The sequence below is a fragment of the Nyctibius grandis genome, chromosome 9 (genome assembly GCF_013368605.1).
Source record: "Nyctibius grandis isolate bNycGra1 chromosome 9, bNycGra1.pri, whole genome shotgun sequence".
Taxonomy (NCBI): domain Eukaryota; kingdom Metazoa; phylum Chordata; class Aves; order Nyctibiiformes; family Nyctibiidae; genus Nyctibius; species Nyctibius grandis.
Genome location: NC_090666.1, coordinates 36,729,469 through 36,746,904, shown reverse-complemented (window position 1 = coordinate 36,746,904; position 17,436 = coordinate 36,729,469). Strand labels below are relative to the sequence as shown.

General features: G+C 37.9%; 1 protein-coding gene across 2 annotated transcripts in view; it reads left to right on the top strand.

The window, feature by feature from the left end:
• Positions 1 to 13,662, top strand: part of DARS1 (aspartyl-tRNA synthetase 1) — a 42,119-nt gene extending 28,457 nt beyond the window's left edge. For both annotated transcript variants that reach the window (XM_068407959.1, XM_068407960.1), the window contains 9 exons: positions 3,007 to 3,118; positions 5,102 to 5,236; positions 6,418 to 6,565; positions 7,535 to 7,681; positions 8,690 to 8,732; positions 9,418 to 9,498; positions 10,136 to 10,247; positions 11,197 to 11,268; positions 13,021 to 13,662. In XM_068407959.1, the coding sequence (XP_068264060.1) occupies positions 3,007 to 3,118; positions 5,102 to 5,236; positions 6,418 to 6,565; positions 7,535 to 7,681; positions 8,690 to 8,732; positions 9,418 to 9,498; positions 10,136 to 10,247; positions 11,197 to 11,268; positions 13,021 to 13,112 (942 nt within the window). In that variant the 3' untranslated portion in view covers positions 13,113 to 13,662. The remainder of the gene's footprint in view (positions 1 to 3,006; positions 3,119 to 5,101; positions 5,237 to 6,417; positions 6,566 to 7,534; positions 7,682 to 8,689; positions 8,733 to 9,417; positions 9,499 to 10,135; positions 10,248 to 11,196; positions 11,269 to 13,020) is intronic.
• The last annotated feature ends 3,774 nt before the right edge of the window (positions 13,663 to 17,436 follow it).

Genomic DNA, 17,436 nt, shown 5'->3' with positions numbered 1-17,436 from the left:
CTGATAATTGTTTTTATAATCTTGCTTATAGTGTTAAAGGACGCTCTGTTCTATTATTATTAATATTTTCCTATGTAATAATAAACACACAGGTGAAATTAGAGTGAGGTTATGACCGAAACTCGTCTTTCAGCAGTGTTAGCTAAACATTTTTTTCTCCTGTCTATGACAAAGGTGATTATTAAAAGTAATGAGTTTTCCTGTAAAATCAGCTCTGCAGACCGAGCTAAAACATTAACACTGTTAACTGCAACAGCATTTAAGTGGTGTAAGTTTGTTTCTGTTTCTGCTTAACTCTTGAAGGAATATTTACTGCCTTTGCCATAGTCCCAGATAAGGTAGTTTGTCAGTGTGTATGTGGAAGAGTTCATACTAGAGTAAACACTACAGGAAAAAAATGCCATGGCAAAATCTTTTTTAAGGCAAAATCAATTCATTTTGACAACTGTCTCTGTCTTTAGTTTGCTGTGTTGTACTGAGTGTGGTAGCTCAGATGGTTACTGTCTTACCTACCATTGTACCAAACACGGTAATATACATACTAACATCTCAGTTAAAGACAGGGTGACAGCTTGGATTATTGTCTTCAGCTAAATTCACTCTCTTTTTGTCCTAAACATTATACCAGTGCAAAGGATGTAATTACATTTGAAAAGTTTTGCTCCATGTGTAGATACAGAATCATCTTTAAAATCTTTGGAAAGTTGTAGTGGCACATAAAACTTCTGAGGTCATCCATCTGACTCTACTGCATGTTGACAGTTGCAGTTCTTTAGGAGCTTATCTCACATGTCTTGTGGGCCTGTTTAATTCTTGCAAGGAGACCGCAGTATCATAAATTCTCAACAGTTATCCTTGTTGGCAGCCTCTGAATGAATGGGCACTGAAACTCAGCTACCTTTGGTAGAAAGAAGAGTGGTCTTGTCAGATCTGAGGTACAGAGAATTGCTGCTTGTTCTTTCCTTGGTCTGTAGTTAAATAAAAGCATCCATGTCCAGACCTGTGCATTTGGCTGCTTTTATAAATACTATTTTTAAAGTATAGTTTATCATTATAGATGGGATTAGGAAGACAGTCTTTGCTCTGCATGCTCACTAAAGCCAGGAGGAGTTACTACCTGACAAACCATTGTTAGTGGAGAACTGTGTTAGTTATTGACTGGCTGTGTTTCTGTGCATGCTTTTAGGTCAGACCAAGTAATTGCTTTCACATTGGGTTTAGCAACCATTTTTCTTTTTCCTAGTACTGTATGACTTAGGACTGCATTCTCACCTGCTCTGGCATGAAACTGGTGTTGGTTCATCAGAAGGGTAGAGGAGGCTTTGTTACTATCCCGCTTTAAATAAATGTTACACATTTTGTCTCTTAGCATTTCTAGAAATTTGTCTAGTTATCAAAAACGGTATTGGTAAACCCAAACTGACTGTTTGAATTGTCATCTCTTGGAAAATGTCTTTCACCTTCTAAATAGGAGTTGGTTAAGAAAAAAGAAAAAAAGAATTCTTTGAATCATCCCAGTGCTTTGTTGTAACACTGCCAAATTATGCCCAGAACTCAGGCAGTGTCTTAGCATATGTCTGATTCTGGGAGACCCAGGTGAAAAAGGTGAAAAAGTTTGAGGGTACTTTTGTAACTGTTGCTCAAAACCTCATTTCCTTCATTTTGAAAGTAGTGGGAGCAGCGGCTGTGGTTAATGCTATCAGACAGTGAGAGCTGCTAGCTATTAGTTGCTAGTCTCAACCACTTACACTCCTGAGATATTTTATCGGTCAGCTAAAATTGCAAATAACTCCAAATTACTACAGATCTGCAGTATTATTACAGTTTTCTCTTTTGTTTTTTCAGGGAAGTGATATCTTTATCTTGCAGAGATGATGGAGGTAGCTTTATTTCAACATATCTACTGACTGAGTGTCTAAATTTGGGTGCTTATATAATTTGTTTTGGTTGGGGGTTTTTTGTTTTGTGGTTTGGTAGGAGTCATGTGAAAAAGCCCACAAGGCTGCTCTTACCCTAACTGAAAAGTTGGGTACCTTTCAGAAAGGAGAAGTAAACAGTGCTATGACGCAGATTGTCGTAAAGAACTGCTCTCTTAGTTGTTTGCAAGAATTCGTTAGGTTTTATATGTGCTTCTAGGTTGCTAACTGTCAGGTCTTAAACGCCGCAAGCACAAAATCAGATATGGGCTCAGTGTTGACGTATTGCAGTGTTTTCAACATTCACTAAGGTTTGGTTTTGGTTTTTTTTCTTCACACTAAAGCCCAAGAGTGTTACAGGAACATTTAGTGTAGGTATTTGCTAACCAGATAAGTAGCTTAACTGTGTCACGTACATAAACAAAAAGAAGATGATCAATTCAGCTGAATCTACTTTTGCTTTCAGCTAAGTGTACTTTTGGAGTAAATTTTGAAAAGACAGAACGGCAGTTCATATGATCAGGTGTTATGTGGACTGTTTTAAATGCTGGGTGTTTAGACCTCGGTTTTGGGATGTTTTTGTGGCAGTGTGGTACATGGTTAGCATGTGGCTGTGTTTTTACATGAAAAACATTGTATTTGGTAGCCTTTAATAGACACAAACGTTTCTACCTTATGTAAGTTATTGAGGGTTTTGCTTTTATCATGCACTGTATATTACTGCAGCTGTTCTAGTTCAGTTTGCTGAAAGCTTTTTAATAGGTTTAGTGTTTTTATTCAATTTCTTAGTGTAAAACCTTTATTTGCAGAAGCATATCTCATAAATCAGTGATTCTTTAAATGCATAATTGACCATAGTGCCTCCTTTATAACTGAATATGCCATAAATTGAAATGAGGAGTTGCTCTTGTTTCCTTTGCTGTTTCTTTTTGTGTAATAAACAATTACTGATTTTCACTTTTCTCTGTTTAGGCAAATACAATAATCAGGTATTCTTAAGAGAAGAGATTCATCCTTCCAGCTGTCTAGAAAAAGTAACAGAGTAAGGAGAAACTAACTTAGGATTCATTATTTTGTCTTCTTCTCATAGACCTCCACTAGTCAGGCAATCTTCTGCCTTCAGTCTGGTATTTGTCAGCTTTTCCGAGAAACTCTTATTCGCAAGGGATTTGTGGAAATTCAGACTCCCAAAATCATTTCAGGTACTGTATATGTGATCCAGCAGCTACAGGTTTGTTTCTTTTACGGTTGCTCAGCATACCTATCTGCCAAGAATTTAGTAAGTTTTTATTTCAAAAAGATAAAGTTCTATTTCTAATTTAAATGCAACATAGCAAAATTCTAGTAGGTATCAAAGTTTTTCTTTACTTTTTTCCTGACTTTGGATGTTAAAAGAATGACAAGACAAATATTATATGTACTTGATTTATGTACTCTGCAGTGCATTTAAAGTTCTAATTTGGTTAAATACAGATGTCTGATCATATGCATCGTTTTTCAAATCAGTGTTCTCAACGTTGAGCACTGCCAGTTCCATTCCCAGTATCAACAAAAATCTCACTTTAGATTAAAAGCAGCTTCCATCATAAAGAAGTTACAACAAACAGAGCATGGTATAGAAGATGATGCCATTATATACAATGTCAGTTCTTTATCAATGAGCATGTGGCTGAATAGAAGGTGGTAGATCATTTTTCTGAAAGTGTGGCATGACAGCTTCAGCCCGACTAAAAGTCTGGAAATGTAGATCTTGCTTCCAGTTCTGTTGTTGATCTGCTGTATTGTTTTCAAAAGTCAAATTACTTTATTGACTGATGGATGTTTTTCTTCCATCTTATTGGTGTTCTCTGAGGTTTTGTTGATGTCACTAAGACATATGGCATGGAAAACGTAGGGCGGAATATTTGTATTATTGTATGTGCATTCATTGTATGTGTACATTTTGCCTACTGGATTTTATACTTCCGTATTTGTATTTTTGAAGACGGCTCTTAATTGAGATAAAAAAGGGCTTTTTAACAAAATACATGTAAGCAACTATTCGTTCAGCACGGAAAGTATTGTTGAACTATAATATGAGATAGCTTTTTTCCTGCAGAGGGAGTTGAAACAGCATGAAGTACTAAAGACTCCCAAGTAGTTTATTTACGTAGGACCTTTCAGGAAGTGTGCTATTCTTGCTGTGCAGTGTACCATTGAAAGCAAGCAAGCAAGCATCCGATTCTTTGAATGAGATCATATTTTGTAAAAATAACTAAGTTAAGTCCATGCATTCCTTACTAAACTTGAAATTTAAATATCATAGCTGTTCTAAGATTTGAAATTTTAAACATTACCTGTATTCAACAATAACTGTAAATATTCACTGAAACCATTTGAGTGGGAGTAGTGGTAATGAAAGAAAAGAAACATTAATCTCAGTGGAATGGTTAGTAATAATAATTAGTACTTTATCTAGAGTTATCTTAACATCAGAACTCTCAAAAGATTATTAACTAATCTTTCACTCTGGTGTGCCCTTGTCTGCAAGTGAGGCAACTATAACTCTCATATCACACACTAGGAAATGGAAAGGTAAAGTGACTCAGCTGATAGTTTTGGTAGGCAGTTTTCAGCAAGGGATTCAAATACATGTGTTCTTGGTTCCTATTCTCTCAAGGTAACCTATGAAAACTGTCCCAAACTGAGAAAAAGCTTTGTACCTTTGGCAGATGTCCTCTGGTAAATCTAATTTTGGCTCTGAGAGATATTAATGCCTTCAGTTAGAGAGGATGGTCCTGGCAAAACAGGATATGCACTTTCGTCTTGACCTTTGCAGTTAACCCCTCGAAACCTACGTCACTAATAAAGATTGGTGTCCACAGAAATGTTGGGCTGCAAGTAGATGTGGTGGTACAAGCATGCATTCTCTGCTGTTCTCCCTCTAACAGGATGGACAGCTGGGAATAGTAACATTTTAAACTACTCCAACTAAATTTCAGATTTGCAAGACTATGTTGTGGCAGTCCTGAGCTGCAAAACTTTCCTTAGCATTAATGGATGCAAATATATCTGTTTCCTCTAATATGCTTTGAAGAAAAATCTCCTTCTGACCTCTAAATGTAAGACCAAAAGTCTATCATTCTACCTCTGATTTATTTTTTACATTTTTATTTTAATAATTACTGCAAGCATTTCATTTTCAGCTGCCAGCGAAGGAGGAGCCAATGTGTTTACTGTATCATACTTCAAAAGCAGTGCCTACCTGGCTCAGTCCCCACAGCTGTATAAGCAGATGTGTATATGTGCTGACTTTGAAAAGGTTTTTTGCGTTGGGCCAGGTAAGAAAAGCGTTGGTTTATCCAAAGTGTGAAGCATGCAGTGATGGCTTTTAGCGGCTGTGGTACAAATAAGATAACACGCACGCTGAAAGCTTTGAATGGTTTCACTTAATATAGTTTCACTTACCAAACACAAATTTCAGTTGGGGTGACTAATGAGAGTAAAGTTGATGGAGAAGTTGCTGGAACAAAACTAAAATGCTGAAATAAGGGTGGAGTACTCTTCTCCAGTGCCTGCTGTCCTGTGAGGAGAAAGAATGGAGTTGCACTGGAAATTGATAATATGATGAAGTTAAAAAAACATGGAACAAGACTGTGGTTACTGAAGCCATAGTTTCCTATTAACCATGCCCAGTAGTTGCCTTTAGTTGCCTGGTAGTAAGCAGTTAAAATAAGTAAGCTAGGTTTTACGTACTTCACATTGCATATTACCATATACTTATCCCTTGGTTTTGTATATGTACCAAGCAACTTTATTTAGAAAATGCATACTTTTAACTGGGCTGTCAGTAAATAACAAAAAAATGAATAATTTCCAGTCTCATGCTCGCTCTTTCTCAAAAGCTGACAGGACATGGCCTCTTTAGGTGGTAATACAGCATTTTTTTTTTTCTAAGACTTCAAAGACAGGTTTAAACGTATGTAAGCTGGAAGTGCTCTAAAACAAGTCAATAACAGCTTCTAAAAAAAAAAAGATGCAAGTAATTCAGAAGATCTTAAATTTGTTGTTAATTGCTAACAATGAGTCATGGTTTATAGGAAGACATGTTCATATTAGACTCATATGTCTGAAAAAAAAAAACAACGAGAACACACACACGTGCACAAGTCCATTTCCTCTGAAAAAGGCGGTTTTCAGATCTGAAAGTTTTTGTGTGCCTGAAAGCTTGTTTGTTTTTTTCGACTTCTGTCTGTTGGTCTAACAAGAGATACTGCTTCTCTGCAAGTCTTGTCTGTCTTGTATCCTTTGAGCACCACAGCTACAATAATGCTGTCACTGTTGTTATAAATGATGCTCTGAGGCAGCTAGTTTTCTTTTTGTTTTTCAGTGAGAATTGTCATGTCTAAAGACAGCATTGTCTGCCTGATCCAAATGGTGATTTGATTGATTGTCAGTGTTATTTTTCAAAATGGAATGATAATTTCAGGTCAGTTAGAATTTCTGTTGTTTGATTTTACAGTATTTAGAGCTGAGGACTCCAATACACACAGACACCTGACTGAGTTTGTTGGTCTGGATATTGAAATGGCTTTTAACTATCACTATCATGAAGTGGTAGATGAGATTGCAGATACCTTGGTGCAGATATTCAAGGGACTTCAGGAAAGGTAATGAGAGTATTTTCCATTTCATGAGCAACTTTCTTTGAGATCTCTTGCACTGTGGTATGAAATGGTCGAACATTTTATCCTCAGCTTGTCAGATAATCATTAGTAATCTGATTTACAACAGAACTTAAAAACCAACATTTTTGCTTTGCCCTTAACTATTTCTTTGTGCCTGACTCCTGAAGTTCACTCAAGCCAATAAACTTGTCTGTTTTTAGCCCGAGTTGCATATTCTAGAGTGTGCTAGCTTGCACTAAGAAAACTTGTTGCTTACTGTTGAAGGGACTTCCTAACAGAAATGATCCAATATTAATTTAAAACACCCTTCTTTTTGTGCCACTACAGGTACACTGATTGTTCTATTTTGAAATTAATCTTAATATTTACTATCTAAGAAAGTTTTTCTGAATCAAACTTACTGTAACAGCCTGCATCTCTGCCATGAAAGCAGCAAAGATTATTTTCTGTTATTCACAGTCTAACTCATTAAAAAGCCAGGCCAGAAGTTTAGGAAGTGATTTTCATTTGCTTACAAATTCGACTGTCTTGCCAGCAGAAATGGAAATCTCTTCATCTGTCTAGAAGGAAATTTCTCTTTTATATTTGAAATAGGATATTACTCAAATCAAAGAAGAACCCAGGTAAATATTACAAATCAAAGGGATGATTTCTCAATGTTTTTACTGGGAAAATTTGGCCTACTCAATTATTACTTCTGTTTTATTCCTTTTGTAAGAAGTGGTGAAATATAACATGTATATCATTGAAGTAGATGCATTAACTTACATGAAACATTTCATTGGGATTGTACAGAGTTTCTGCAGAAGTGGCTTTAAAACAGTTTTTTATGTGGCAAGAGGGACCTCTTGTGGCAAAAGTGTATTGGCATTGCAAAATCATTGTTAGATGCAAGAGTGCATTTCGTGATTGTTTTGTGTTTTGCTTCTGTTCTTGTTCCCTTGTATATAGATTCAAAACTGAAATTCAGACAGTGAGCAAACAGTTCCCGTGTGAGACATTTAAGTTTTTGGAGCCAACTCTGAGGCTGGAATATCGTGAAGCTGTGGCCATGCTCAGAGAGGCTGGTATTGAGATGGGTGATGAAGAAGATCTGAGGTACTTTGGCAGTACGCAAATGTGTCAGAGTCTTGTGAAAGTGGTAGTGAAGTGTCAGTTTTGTACTGTGCAACTGACAGCTCTCAAGAAGGAACCACAAGTTTTTAGAGGAATAAACAGTACTTATATCCAGATCTCTTGACAAATAATGAATGGATATGAAAATAGTCCTTTCTGTTAACGTAGACTATATGTACAAACTCTGAAATCCAACAGAAAATAACTTACAACATCAAGTGAGAGTAACTTGAGCCTTCTAAGGATAAGAAGCGTTTGTTTTTCTAACAATTGCAGTCCTTCATCTGAATTGTCACATGTCTTTGAATAGGATTAAACAAAAAGATTCTTCAGTCTTAAGGTCCTTCTTTTCAGTAACACCTTCCCATTTCTTCTTTCCACCTCTCAGGAAAATGATTAAGCAATCATGATTGCATTCCCATTGATTTACTGGAAGATGGGTTTAATTAAGTGATTATATATAAACTTTTCTAAAGACACTTAAAACATTCCTGTTCTTTCCCATAATATATCCAGTACCATTAGGATAATATATGATTTTACAGTTAAATGATCTGTGCATCAGAGAAGTTTCGATCATACAAGTTTGATAGAGCAAAATAATTTCCTCAGCAACTGCTTATGGTGTTTCTCACTTATTGTGCCAAAGAAGAAATGGCTGCAGAAGGTATATGCCAATAGGAAGTAGAGTACACAATTCTTCAGAATATGGTGACTAGGAAGTAGTTATATTAAGAGCAAGGCCATCTTTAGGTATCAGTTAATTTAAGGGATTTCTAGGACCAATACAAAATATTTAGGTATGGAAATAAATATACTTTATTTCTGAAATTTCTGTCTGCACAACCCAAAACAGTCAGAAAGAAGTACTAGATTTTCTGAAGAGCGGGGTGCAGCAGATATGTAGCTTGAAATCTTTATAAAGCTTTATGAAGTATATAATCAGTACAAGTTAAATCACTTAATTTTAATGGTGATAATCTTTTTCAGCACACCTCATGAAAAGCTCCTGGGACGCCTGGTAAAGGAAAAGGTAACAATTATTTTAGAATAAATAAATTTGTCATTGAATCTGAAGCCTGATGTCATGGAATCATTGGGTTGGTATAAATGCCTACTTCATGTAAAACAGCTCCGTACAAACTGGTTGAGAATACAGTACAGAACATGCAGAAGTTGTGAAGAGTTTGTGATTAGCATAAGCATTATTTTATGATCCGACTGCATTCCCATTTTGCTGCTGCTTATTTAATCTACTGACAGTTTTGTCTTTAGCATCAATAAGCTGTTTCAAACCATTTTCAATCTTTTATATTTATTTCTATCATCTGTTATACTGAGTAGACCAAACAGGATAGTACATTCCAAAACCAGTTCTTACAAGAAATAAAAAAAAAAAAAACAAACCCAAACCAGATTCTAACTAAATCTATAGGAGATCTTTGGCAAAAAAATAACAACCTGTTACTACAGCAGAACGTTTTACTGCTAAACGTTTGTAAGTTTACACTAAAAGTAGTACTGGAAAGATGAAAAATAATATATGACTTTAATTGATAACTGTTACTTTTTAAGATAATACTGTCAAATTTATGTAAAGTTCTTAGGACATCTTTTTAAATTTTATTTCTGAGATTTACTGGTTGTGTCTTCCTCTTGTAATTTGTTCTTTATATCATTTCCTCTTGTAATAACTGTTTTAAATTACGTTCTTTCAGTATGACACGGACTTCTATATTCTTGACAAATATCCCCTTGCTGTGAGGCCTTTTTATACAATGCCAGACCCAGTAAACCCTGTAAGTAAAATTCTTTGTTGTTGTCAGTGGGGTTTTTTTGTAGTTTAAATTATTCCATGTAGGGATAACTTGACAAAATAAACATTTATATTATCTGCTGTTATAATTAAAATTCTGGTAACAAGATTAGGTCAGTGATACATGACTTGTTAAATGTTTACAGTTACTCTTCACTGGTGAAAACATACCAGAAAGAAACAAATCTAGCTAAAACTGGAAGAATTTTATAAAGAGAACTCTGTGGTCAGAGCACTGCTGCCATCACTGAAAAGAGGCAAAAGAATTCTTCCAGGGCAACAGACACTTTAACAGAAAATATGCTTTTTCACATTGTTAGAAGTGACACAGTTTATTCCTAAATCCAGGGTAAATATCTTTAGAGCATCTTTTGCTGGGATAACTACGTGCAAGTGTAATGGTTTTTCAAAGGGTGTGTGGATGAACTTCAGTTTTTTAAATCAGCTCCAGTCTAATGAGGGGAGACAAGGGGCTGTGATTCCCGGGTGGACTCCAGATACATTGCACTCTTACTGCACAAATTTAGTTATCATAAATGAAGTTATTGAGAGGTGCATGTTTGCCACTTAAGGATGGAGCAACTGTAGGCAGGAAATAAACTCATCTTTTTTTTTTCCAGAGAAACTCTAACTCTTATGATATGTTCATGAGAGGGGAAGAGATTTTGTCCGGAGCTCAGAGAATTCACGATTCTCAGCTGCTGACAGAAAGAGCCCAGCATCACGGCATCGGTAACAAGTCAAACAACATGAAGCTGAATTTAAAAGAATATAAATCATGATTGGATTTATTTCCTTTCGAGGAAGAATTTGGGGCAGAATTTGTTATATGGCAGTAGTGCTAAAATCACAGCACTGTTTCATTCTTAGTGTTAATCCATCTAATTCTGTTTAACCATTTTAAATCTGGAGTGGTGGTATTAAGAAACTAGTTAGTTTCCCAGCAACACCTTGATGAAAAGGAATTGTTTCTGAGGACTTTAGAGAGAACGTAATGCAGGAAATACCTTCAACAGAATGAGGGTAGACAAACGAGTCTCGTTCAGTCAGTTGTGCCTTTTTGTTCCCTCACAAACTTTTTACAGAGTACCCTAGCAGAGTCTTGGTTGGCTGTCCTTTTGAAATCTTGAGCTGAGAGCAAATTAGCAAGAAGTCTCCCTTGGTGAAATTTAAAAAAAAAAAAAAAGACTCATCAGGGACAAGACTAGGTAAAGTAGGAAGGGTAAAAGAGTAAATTTAGGTGGAGACCCCAAGAGTAAAACGTAGATTAAAATTATGCTTCCAGTGAACGGCAAAGTGAAGTGGCAGGTAGGCAGTAGCAAAAAAGGAGTAGCTCCCACTGTAGCAAGATGGAAAAACAGTTGCTAAATCTTCGCTTTCTCACTACAGTTTATTCAAGAAATCACCATTTTCCGTAAGTTACAATGAACAGTTGGGCCTAGCTCTTACTCAACTCTAGAACTTCTTCCCTGATTAATTTAACAAAATTATAAAACAAAACTGTTATAGTCATAATTTCTAGATAGTCCTGGATAATTTATATGCTTAATGAGTAAAACCCCACTGTTAGTTTGTAAGTTAAATTGGTAATTTTTTTGTTGTGTTTGCAGTCCTCTAGTCACGTTTATGTTTGGCTTGGGGTTCATTAAACGGGTGAGAAACATATCTTTTTCCTCTCTAGATTTGGAGAAAATAAAGGCTTATATTGATTCCTTTCGTTTTGGTGCACCTCCACATGCAGGTGGTGGAATAGGTAAGTATTTTATTTTGTTCTGTGTTAGCCTGAGCTTAAACTGCTCAGTCTCAAGCAGGGTTCAATATAAAATTCAGAATAGTAGCCTTGTTAGGTAAATGTGTGGGGCTGTTTATCCTGGAAGATCTAAGGAGAGAAGCTAAAATGTAAGGATCATCATAAAATAAATAGGCAAAATACTAATGGCATAGTCTGGCAAATTTAAAAAGTAGGTGATCACAAGAAAAAAATGCCGATTTATTAGCCAGGCACATCACTTTCAAATTGACCAATGAGAAAAATTTAAGGAAGAAGAAAATAATGTATTATGTATGGATTTATCATAGCCTACTAATACCAGAGGGCACCCGTCTCTTTGCATTTGATGAAGCTGTTCTGCAGTGAGGAGAAAAGTGATTGCTTCTGTCTTAGTGATTTGACTGAATGTCACTGATCAGTTTGGCTGATGCTAATTGTTTCAGCAAAGGTATTCAGGCTTCATGTCTTGGGTGTGAGTATTTTACATATTTAAATGAAAAAAAAAAGATAGGTTTTAGGCATCTTAATGATAGCAATTTACAGTTATGCAGGTTGCTTTCATTAGCAGGATGAAATCTGTTCATGCGTATGGAAATAGGACACTTTGTAGGTCCTGATCGATAATCACGACGATTTGTTTGATTCAGTGTTTCTGCATTTGCCTTACTTTTGTAAGGTATATTTAGTACATTCTCAGCATGTTCTCAGAACAACTTCCTAAGTATGCCTTCAGTAAATGCCTTAGATCTGCGATATGCTGTTGAGACAACTGTTTTGAAATACCTACAAGATGTAAGCGTCAATGATCATGCAGTACTTGTGAGCAGAGGAGATGCAGCATTTGCAGATGACCCAAAATCATTTAGGCTAGTCAGAACTGACATCAAGGAAGCTGAAGCTGCATCTCTTCTGCAGAGTAAACGCTCCCCATGGCACATGCCGGAGGTCAGGCCAAGTACCAGCCAAACAGGAGATGCTGTGAGAACGAACACTGGTTTCTGCCTGTTTCAGATGGAAACCTTTGCATTAGGAGGGCAGTGTGTGAAAACTAGTATGCATCTGGGTTTCATCTCAGCATGGCTGGGGTGCATATGTAGCCCCATGGATTAGGAAGTCCTTTCACAGTACACACATAACCTCAGATTTCATTTTCATAACCTCATTTAATAAGATTTCAGCAAGAAAGAACACATTGACCAGTGCAATATTTATTATCATAAAGACATCAGCAGATAGTTACACAGGTACGTATTGCTGAGTCCACATTTTTGTATTGTAGGGAGTTTGGGATAAAATTCCCCAACTGCAGGTTTTTACTGTAGTTGCTTACGGCACTTAATGTCTCTTACTCTGAAGCTGCTAAGACTGGTTTGGACTATACCTCTGTTACTGTATTGAAGATACCGTTCTCCTGATTACCCACCTCCCATTTCCATTTTCTGCACTATCTTTCTTGAATTCCAAAGTGATTTAGAGTAGGGTTGAGCCTCTAGTACCATTGCATGGTACCATACACGTTCCCAATGAAGTCTGTTTCGTGGCAGAAGGCACTGTATGTGAAATCCCTGATTTTTGGTTCTAGCTCCTTTCTGTAGTCGGACGTGCGAACGCATACATCGCAGTCTTTGGTCACACTACTACGTGAGGCTGGCTGTCGGTATAAAGTACCTTTAGCTTCTTAAGAGTTTCAAACAAAAGACTGACAATGCTGATGGTTTTTTTCATTTGTTGTAGGGCTGGAAAGAGTAACCATGCTGTACCTAGGGCTGCATAACGTTCGTCAGACCTCCATGTTCCCACGGGATCCCAAACGACTGACACCCTAACATGAGTGGCTTTTGAAAGTTTGAGATGATTTGCCCTGCAAGTATGATACGATTGCAAGCATATCCCCTGCTGCTGCTGAACCTGTATTGATTTGAGCATTATAAAATGCAATAAAAAAAAAAAAATCTCATTTACTAAAGTGCCACAATAATTTTTTTATCCTTAGTTGTTTATTTAAGAGAAAATATTTTAACAGATCAAGACTCTTTGTATTGGCAACTGTGCACATTTTTAATGAAAATGTGATACTTTGAGTTAGTATTCTAGTATCACATTAAATTGTATAATGTTTCTAAACATTTTTAATAAATTATGCAATAAATATTCTGCATTTTTAACTTATGTCAGCAAGATGGAATATTCTGAAGTACAGAATTGGCTCAAACCTAAAATAACTGGATGCTTGCAATTTAAGAATCAGGAGAAAACCAGCCAATTGTTAATTTACATGAGTGTCAGGTAGAGAAGCAGGTGAGAAGAAGAACATTCTTAACAAAAAGTCTTCATATGAATTGTGAAAGTAGATTGCAATAAATCTCTCAAAGTAAATTAGATACGTCTTTCTGGTTTTTGCGTTGTATCCTCACAAGATAATCATGAATCGATAAGGGTTGGGGTTTTTTTAATGATGCAAGAACTGCCTAAAGTTTAAGTTTATTTTCTTTCCATGTTCTTCCCTTTTTTTTTGAAAGTTGTAGACAAGCCATGGGCCTGTTCTTTGTTTTATGTTACTATTTGAGAATGGATAGAAGGTTACACACACTCATGGAATATACAAGGGAGATATAACATTCTCAGAAAATAAGGACAGTGAGTTTGAGAGCAGGTCATGTGTTTTCCTGCCTGATACAGCCTGTAGGATAACAAACAAAACAAATCAGCAAGGATTTCATTTATCTATTGCCCATGAAAGAAAAGCAAATAATGTAAGCCAACCTGTTTCAGGGTTTTTTTTATTTATAAATGCTGTGAAGAGCCCAACTGTTGTACATTTAGAGAAATGGGGTGTTTCTGTAAATCAGAGTACTTCTAAAATTTTTTCTAGACATCCTTTTTCTCAAATGAATCACCAATTTGAACCTCCTCAATTTGCAGTGATGTGCAAAGCTACTTCTCTTCCTCCTCCTCCTCCTCCCAACCCAGAGGATGTGCCCTGCATTTGGAGGGGAACCAGTGTATCTGAAACTTCCTTTTATGGACTTCATCTGATGATAAGTTGTTTTTCAAATTTAAAACATTTTTCTAAGTGTGGATGCCAAAGAGCAAAGGACTAAATTCCTTACTTGGGCACTGCAATAGTGTTACTCTAATATTAATACACATTTGTAATTCCTGACTTAATTTTTGCTTAACATTTTACATGATAAACCTTTCAGTAGGAGGTATGGTTTAGACAGTCTGTGTTATTGTTGCTACCTTGATTTTTAAATGTCAGAGAAGTCACATATTGGTTATGCTACAAAAAGGTCAGTGAGGCTGTGTATAAATTGTGTAGAATTTCACAAAAGGGCAAATCATCTTTTGCAGCTGCCATTGAACAAGACTTAATTTTAATGTCTTGTGACAAGAGTTCTCCATTAGAAAACAATCACACTAAAGGTCAGTTAGGTAAAGTACTGGAAATGTAAAAGTTAAACTTTGTTTAGAAGTCACACAATTCAAGCAATACTTAGCAGCTTTGCTTACAAATCTGTTGTAATTAATTCACCATGGAATCTTCCCTAAATTATTCCCTTCAAAATCTTACAGTGTACCCAGTTGTACTTTACAAAGCTAAGTGGATTATAAACACAGCTTATCATCACAGACTTATTACTGATGAATCCAGGTTTCAAAACAGTTGTTTATTCAGCTAAGCCCACTGGAATGAATTTAATTTCTTTTGTTCATATGGAACTGGTAATGTATTCCACATCAGAAGCGCATCCTTCTAATAAGGAGCAAAATTACTGGCTTAACAGTTCATGCCAACAAAAAAAAAATATTCTGAGAACTATGTTTCTTGCTCTAGATTTGGCAGCAAGTTTTGTGCATACATTCCTGTAACAACTGTGCTTATCTCAATTCTGTTAAGAGTTATTCGAGCCCATGTTGTAGTTTGATTTATTCACAGTAGCTGCACAAGAACAAGAGTTCAGATGGAGGCCCTGATTCCTTTGTATGCAGAATCCTTTCATGCAGTTTTTCTTCACTAACTGAAAATAATTATGATCATAAATCAAAGTGCGAAATGCATTTGTGCTGAATGTAACCTTAACAGGACACTTTAGTGGGAGCTGCGCATTGTTAGAACTTAGTTTGAAACCTTGCAAATAGTAATTTCAGAACTTTGTTGTTTTGATTGGTAGCGACTCTGGTTTGGTAGTTCTGGAAAAGTCAAACCCGTATAGTCCTTTATTTCTAGTAACTTGCAGGAAGTTTAGCATTTTACACAGAGTCCACATTGCTGTTGCTTCTCCACCAGTTAAAATGATTTCAGGTTTTTTTTCTTTCATGATATACAGATGGTGATTACAATCATGCCTTTTTTTAAGCTAAGGAGCTATAAAGCATATGGGTAAGGAATAGCCAGGGAGTCATCTGCTCAAAACAAACACAAAGCTTCTGTTTGCTTCAACTACAACACTTTCCCCTGAAATCCATCTGTGTTCACTGAGCTGTCTGAATCTGCCCAGGACTCAGGCTGTTCTTTTGGAAGCAAAGTGCAGGACTGATTCCCCATGGCTGCACACACCTGTTGGGGGTTAACCCAGGTGGGCAGCTAAGCACCATGCAGCTGCCTGCTCCCTGCCCCGTGGGACAGAGGGGGAGGAAAGGAAGAGTAAAAGCAAGAAAACTTTGTGCTTCCAAGCCAGGCCAGTCAATTCCAGGTGTATTGCACACCCCTCCACGTGAAAGCAGTGGCCTGCACTCTGCTGCCAAAGGGATGGAGGAGAAGGCAGTATCTGTTGTGGCACACTGCTTGGCTGCCTTGGGCTCCAGCTCATACTGGGGTTCCAGCATGTCCCATATGGCAGCGCCCAGCAGTGCTGTGATTTCATTCAGGCTACGAGAGTCCACTGTGAATTATTATTTCTACTAAATAAACAAGCCTCACAACCAACTTGCGCTTGTGCACATTTTTGCTAGTATGATCTCACAAAATATGGAATTTATTCACTGCAAGTTTTTAAAAAGTTAGTTCTACTGTTTTCTTTGGATTTAAAAGAGCATGTAAGCATATGATAAATTGTAAACAGTTGGGCAGGTTTTCTTCTACTTTGCCACCTCTTTAACCCTTAGCTGTCTTTGAAAAGAAAAAACAACAAAAAAACCCTCATAAAGCTATAATTATGTACCAAATCACAACAACCTGCATTAAAATAATACCATCTTTCAAAAAAGACTTAACCCAGCCAGAACCTCTACTCTGACCTCTGCAGCAAGAAGTGAGTGAACCATGCAGGGCTGAATATTACTATACCCAAAAAAACAAATTACCAGGCAGCCTTTACCGTTTTGCAATTAAGACTCTGTTCACGGTACATCAAGTACACCCTAACATGAAATAACAGTACTGCAGGAAGCTTGTGCTGCTAGCAACTGAAAAAAGTCAGCCCTTAGCTGCCTTAATTACAGCAAAATCCCCAGTTTAGGCAGAGATTAATGACTTTGCAGGTGGCAGAGCGATTCTAAGCAATTTTTCATAGATATTGAAGCGGTTCCCGCTGGCAGGCATCATGTGCCACCAGCTGCCATGCGGTGACGGCTCCCAGCCATGGCATCGCTTGGCAAACGTTCCCTTATACCAACGCAACGTTACAAACAAGGGTCCAAGTGTCCAGACGAAGGCCTGGCCCTCACCTGGTTTAACTTACACCCTTTTCCCCTCAGGCTAGGCCTCCAGAAGCCGGGGTGTAGCCTACCTAGCAAGTCCTGCCAGCGAGAAGCTGCCCCCCCCCACGCAGCATAGGGATTTATACTCTTTAAACCTTCCCCCGCCTCTCCCGGGGCAGGAACCCGCCTCCGGCCGCCGCCTCAGACCCGGGCCCGGCCAGCGGCCCCTCCCCGGCCACCGCGGCGCGAGCCCCGCCCTCAGCTCGGCCGCGCCCCTCGCCTGTGGCGCGAAAACGTCCCTGAGGGCGGGGGAGGAGGGGCGGCGGGGGAGGAGGGGCGGCGGGGCGGGGCTCTGCCGGGCCGGGCGGCCGCCGATTGGCCGGCGCGGCGGGGCTCCGCAGGGCCGACCGGCCGCCGATTGGCCGGCGCGGCGGCGCGCGTGGCGTGCGCTGTGGCGCGAACGGCGGTGGGGCCGGGTTGGGGGCTGAGGCGGCGGCAGCGGGCGGG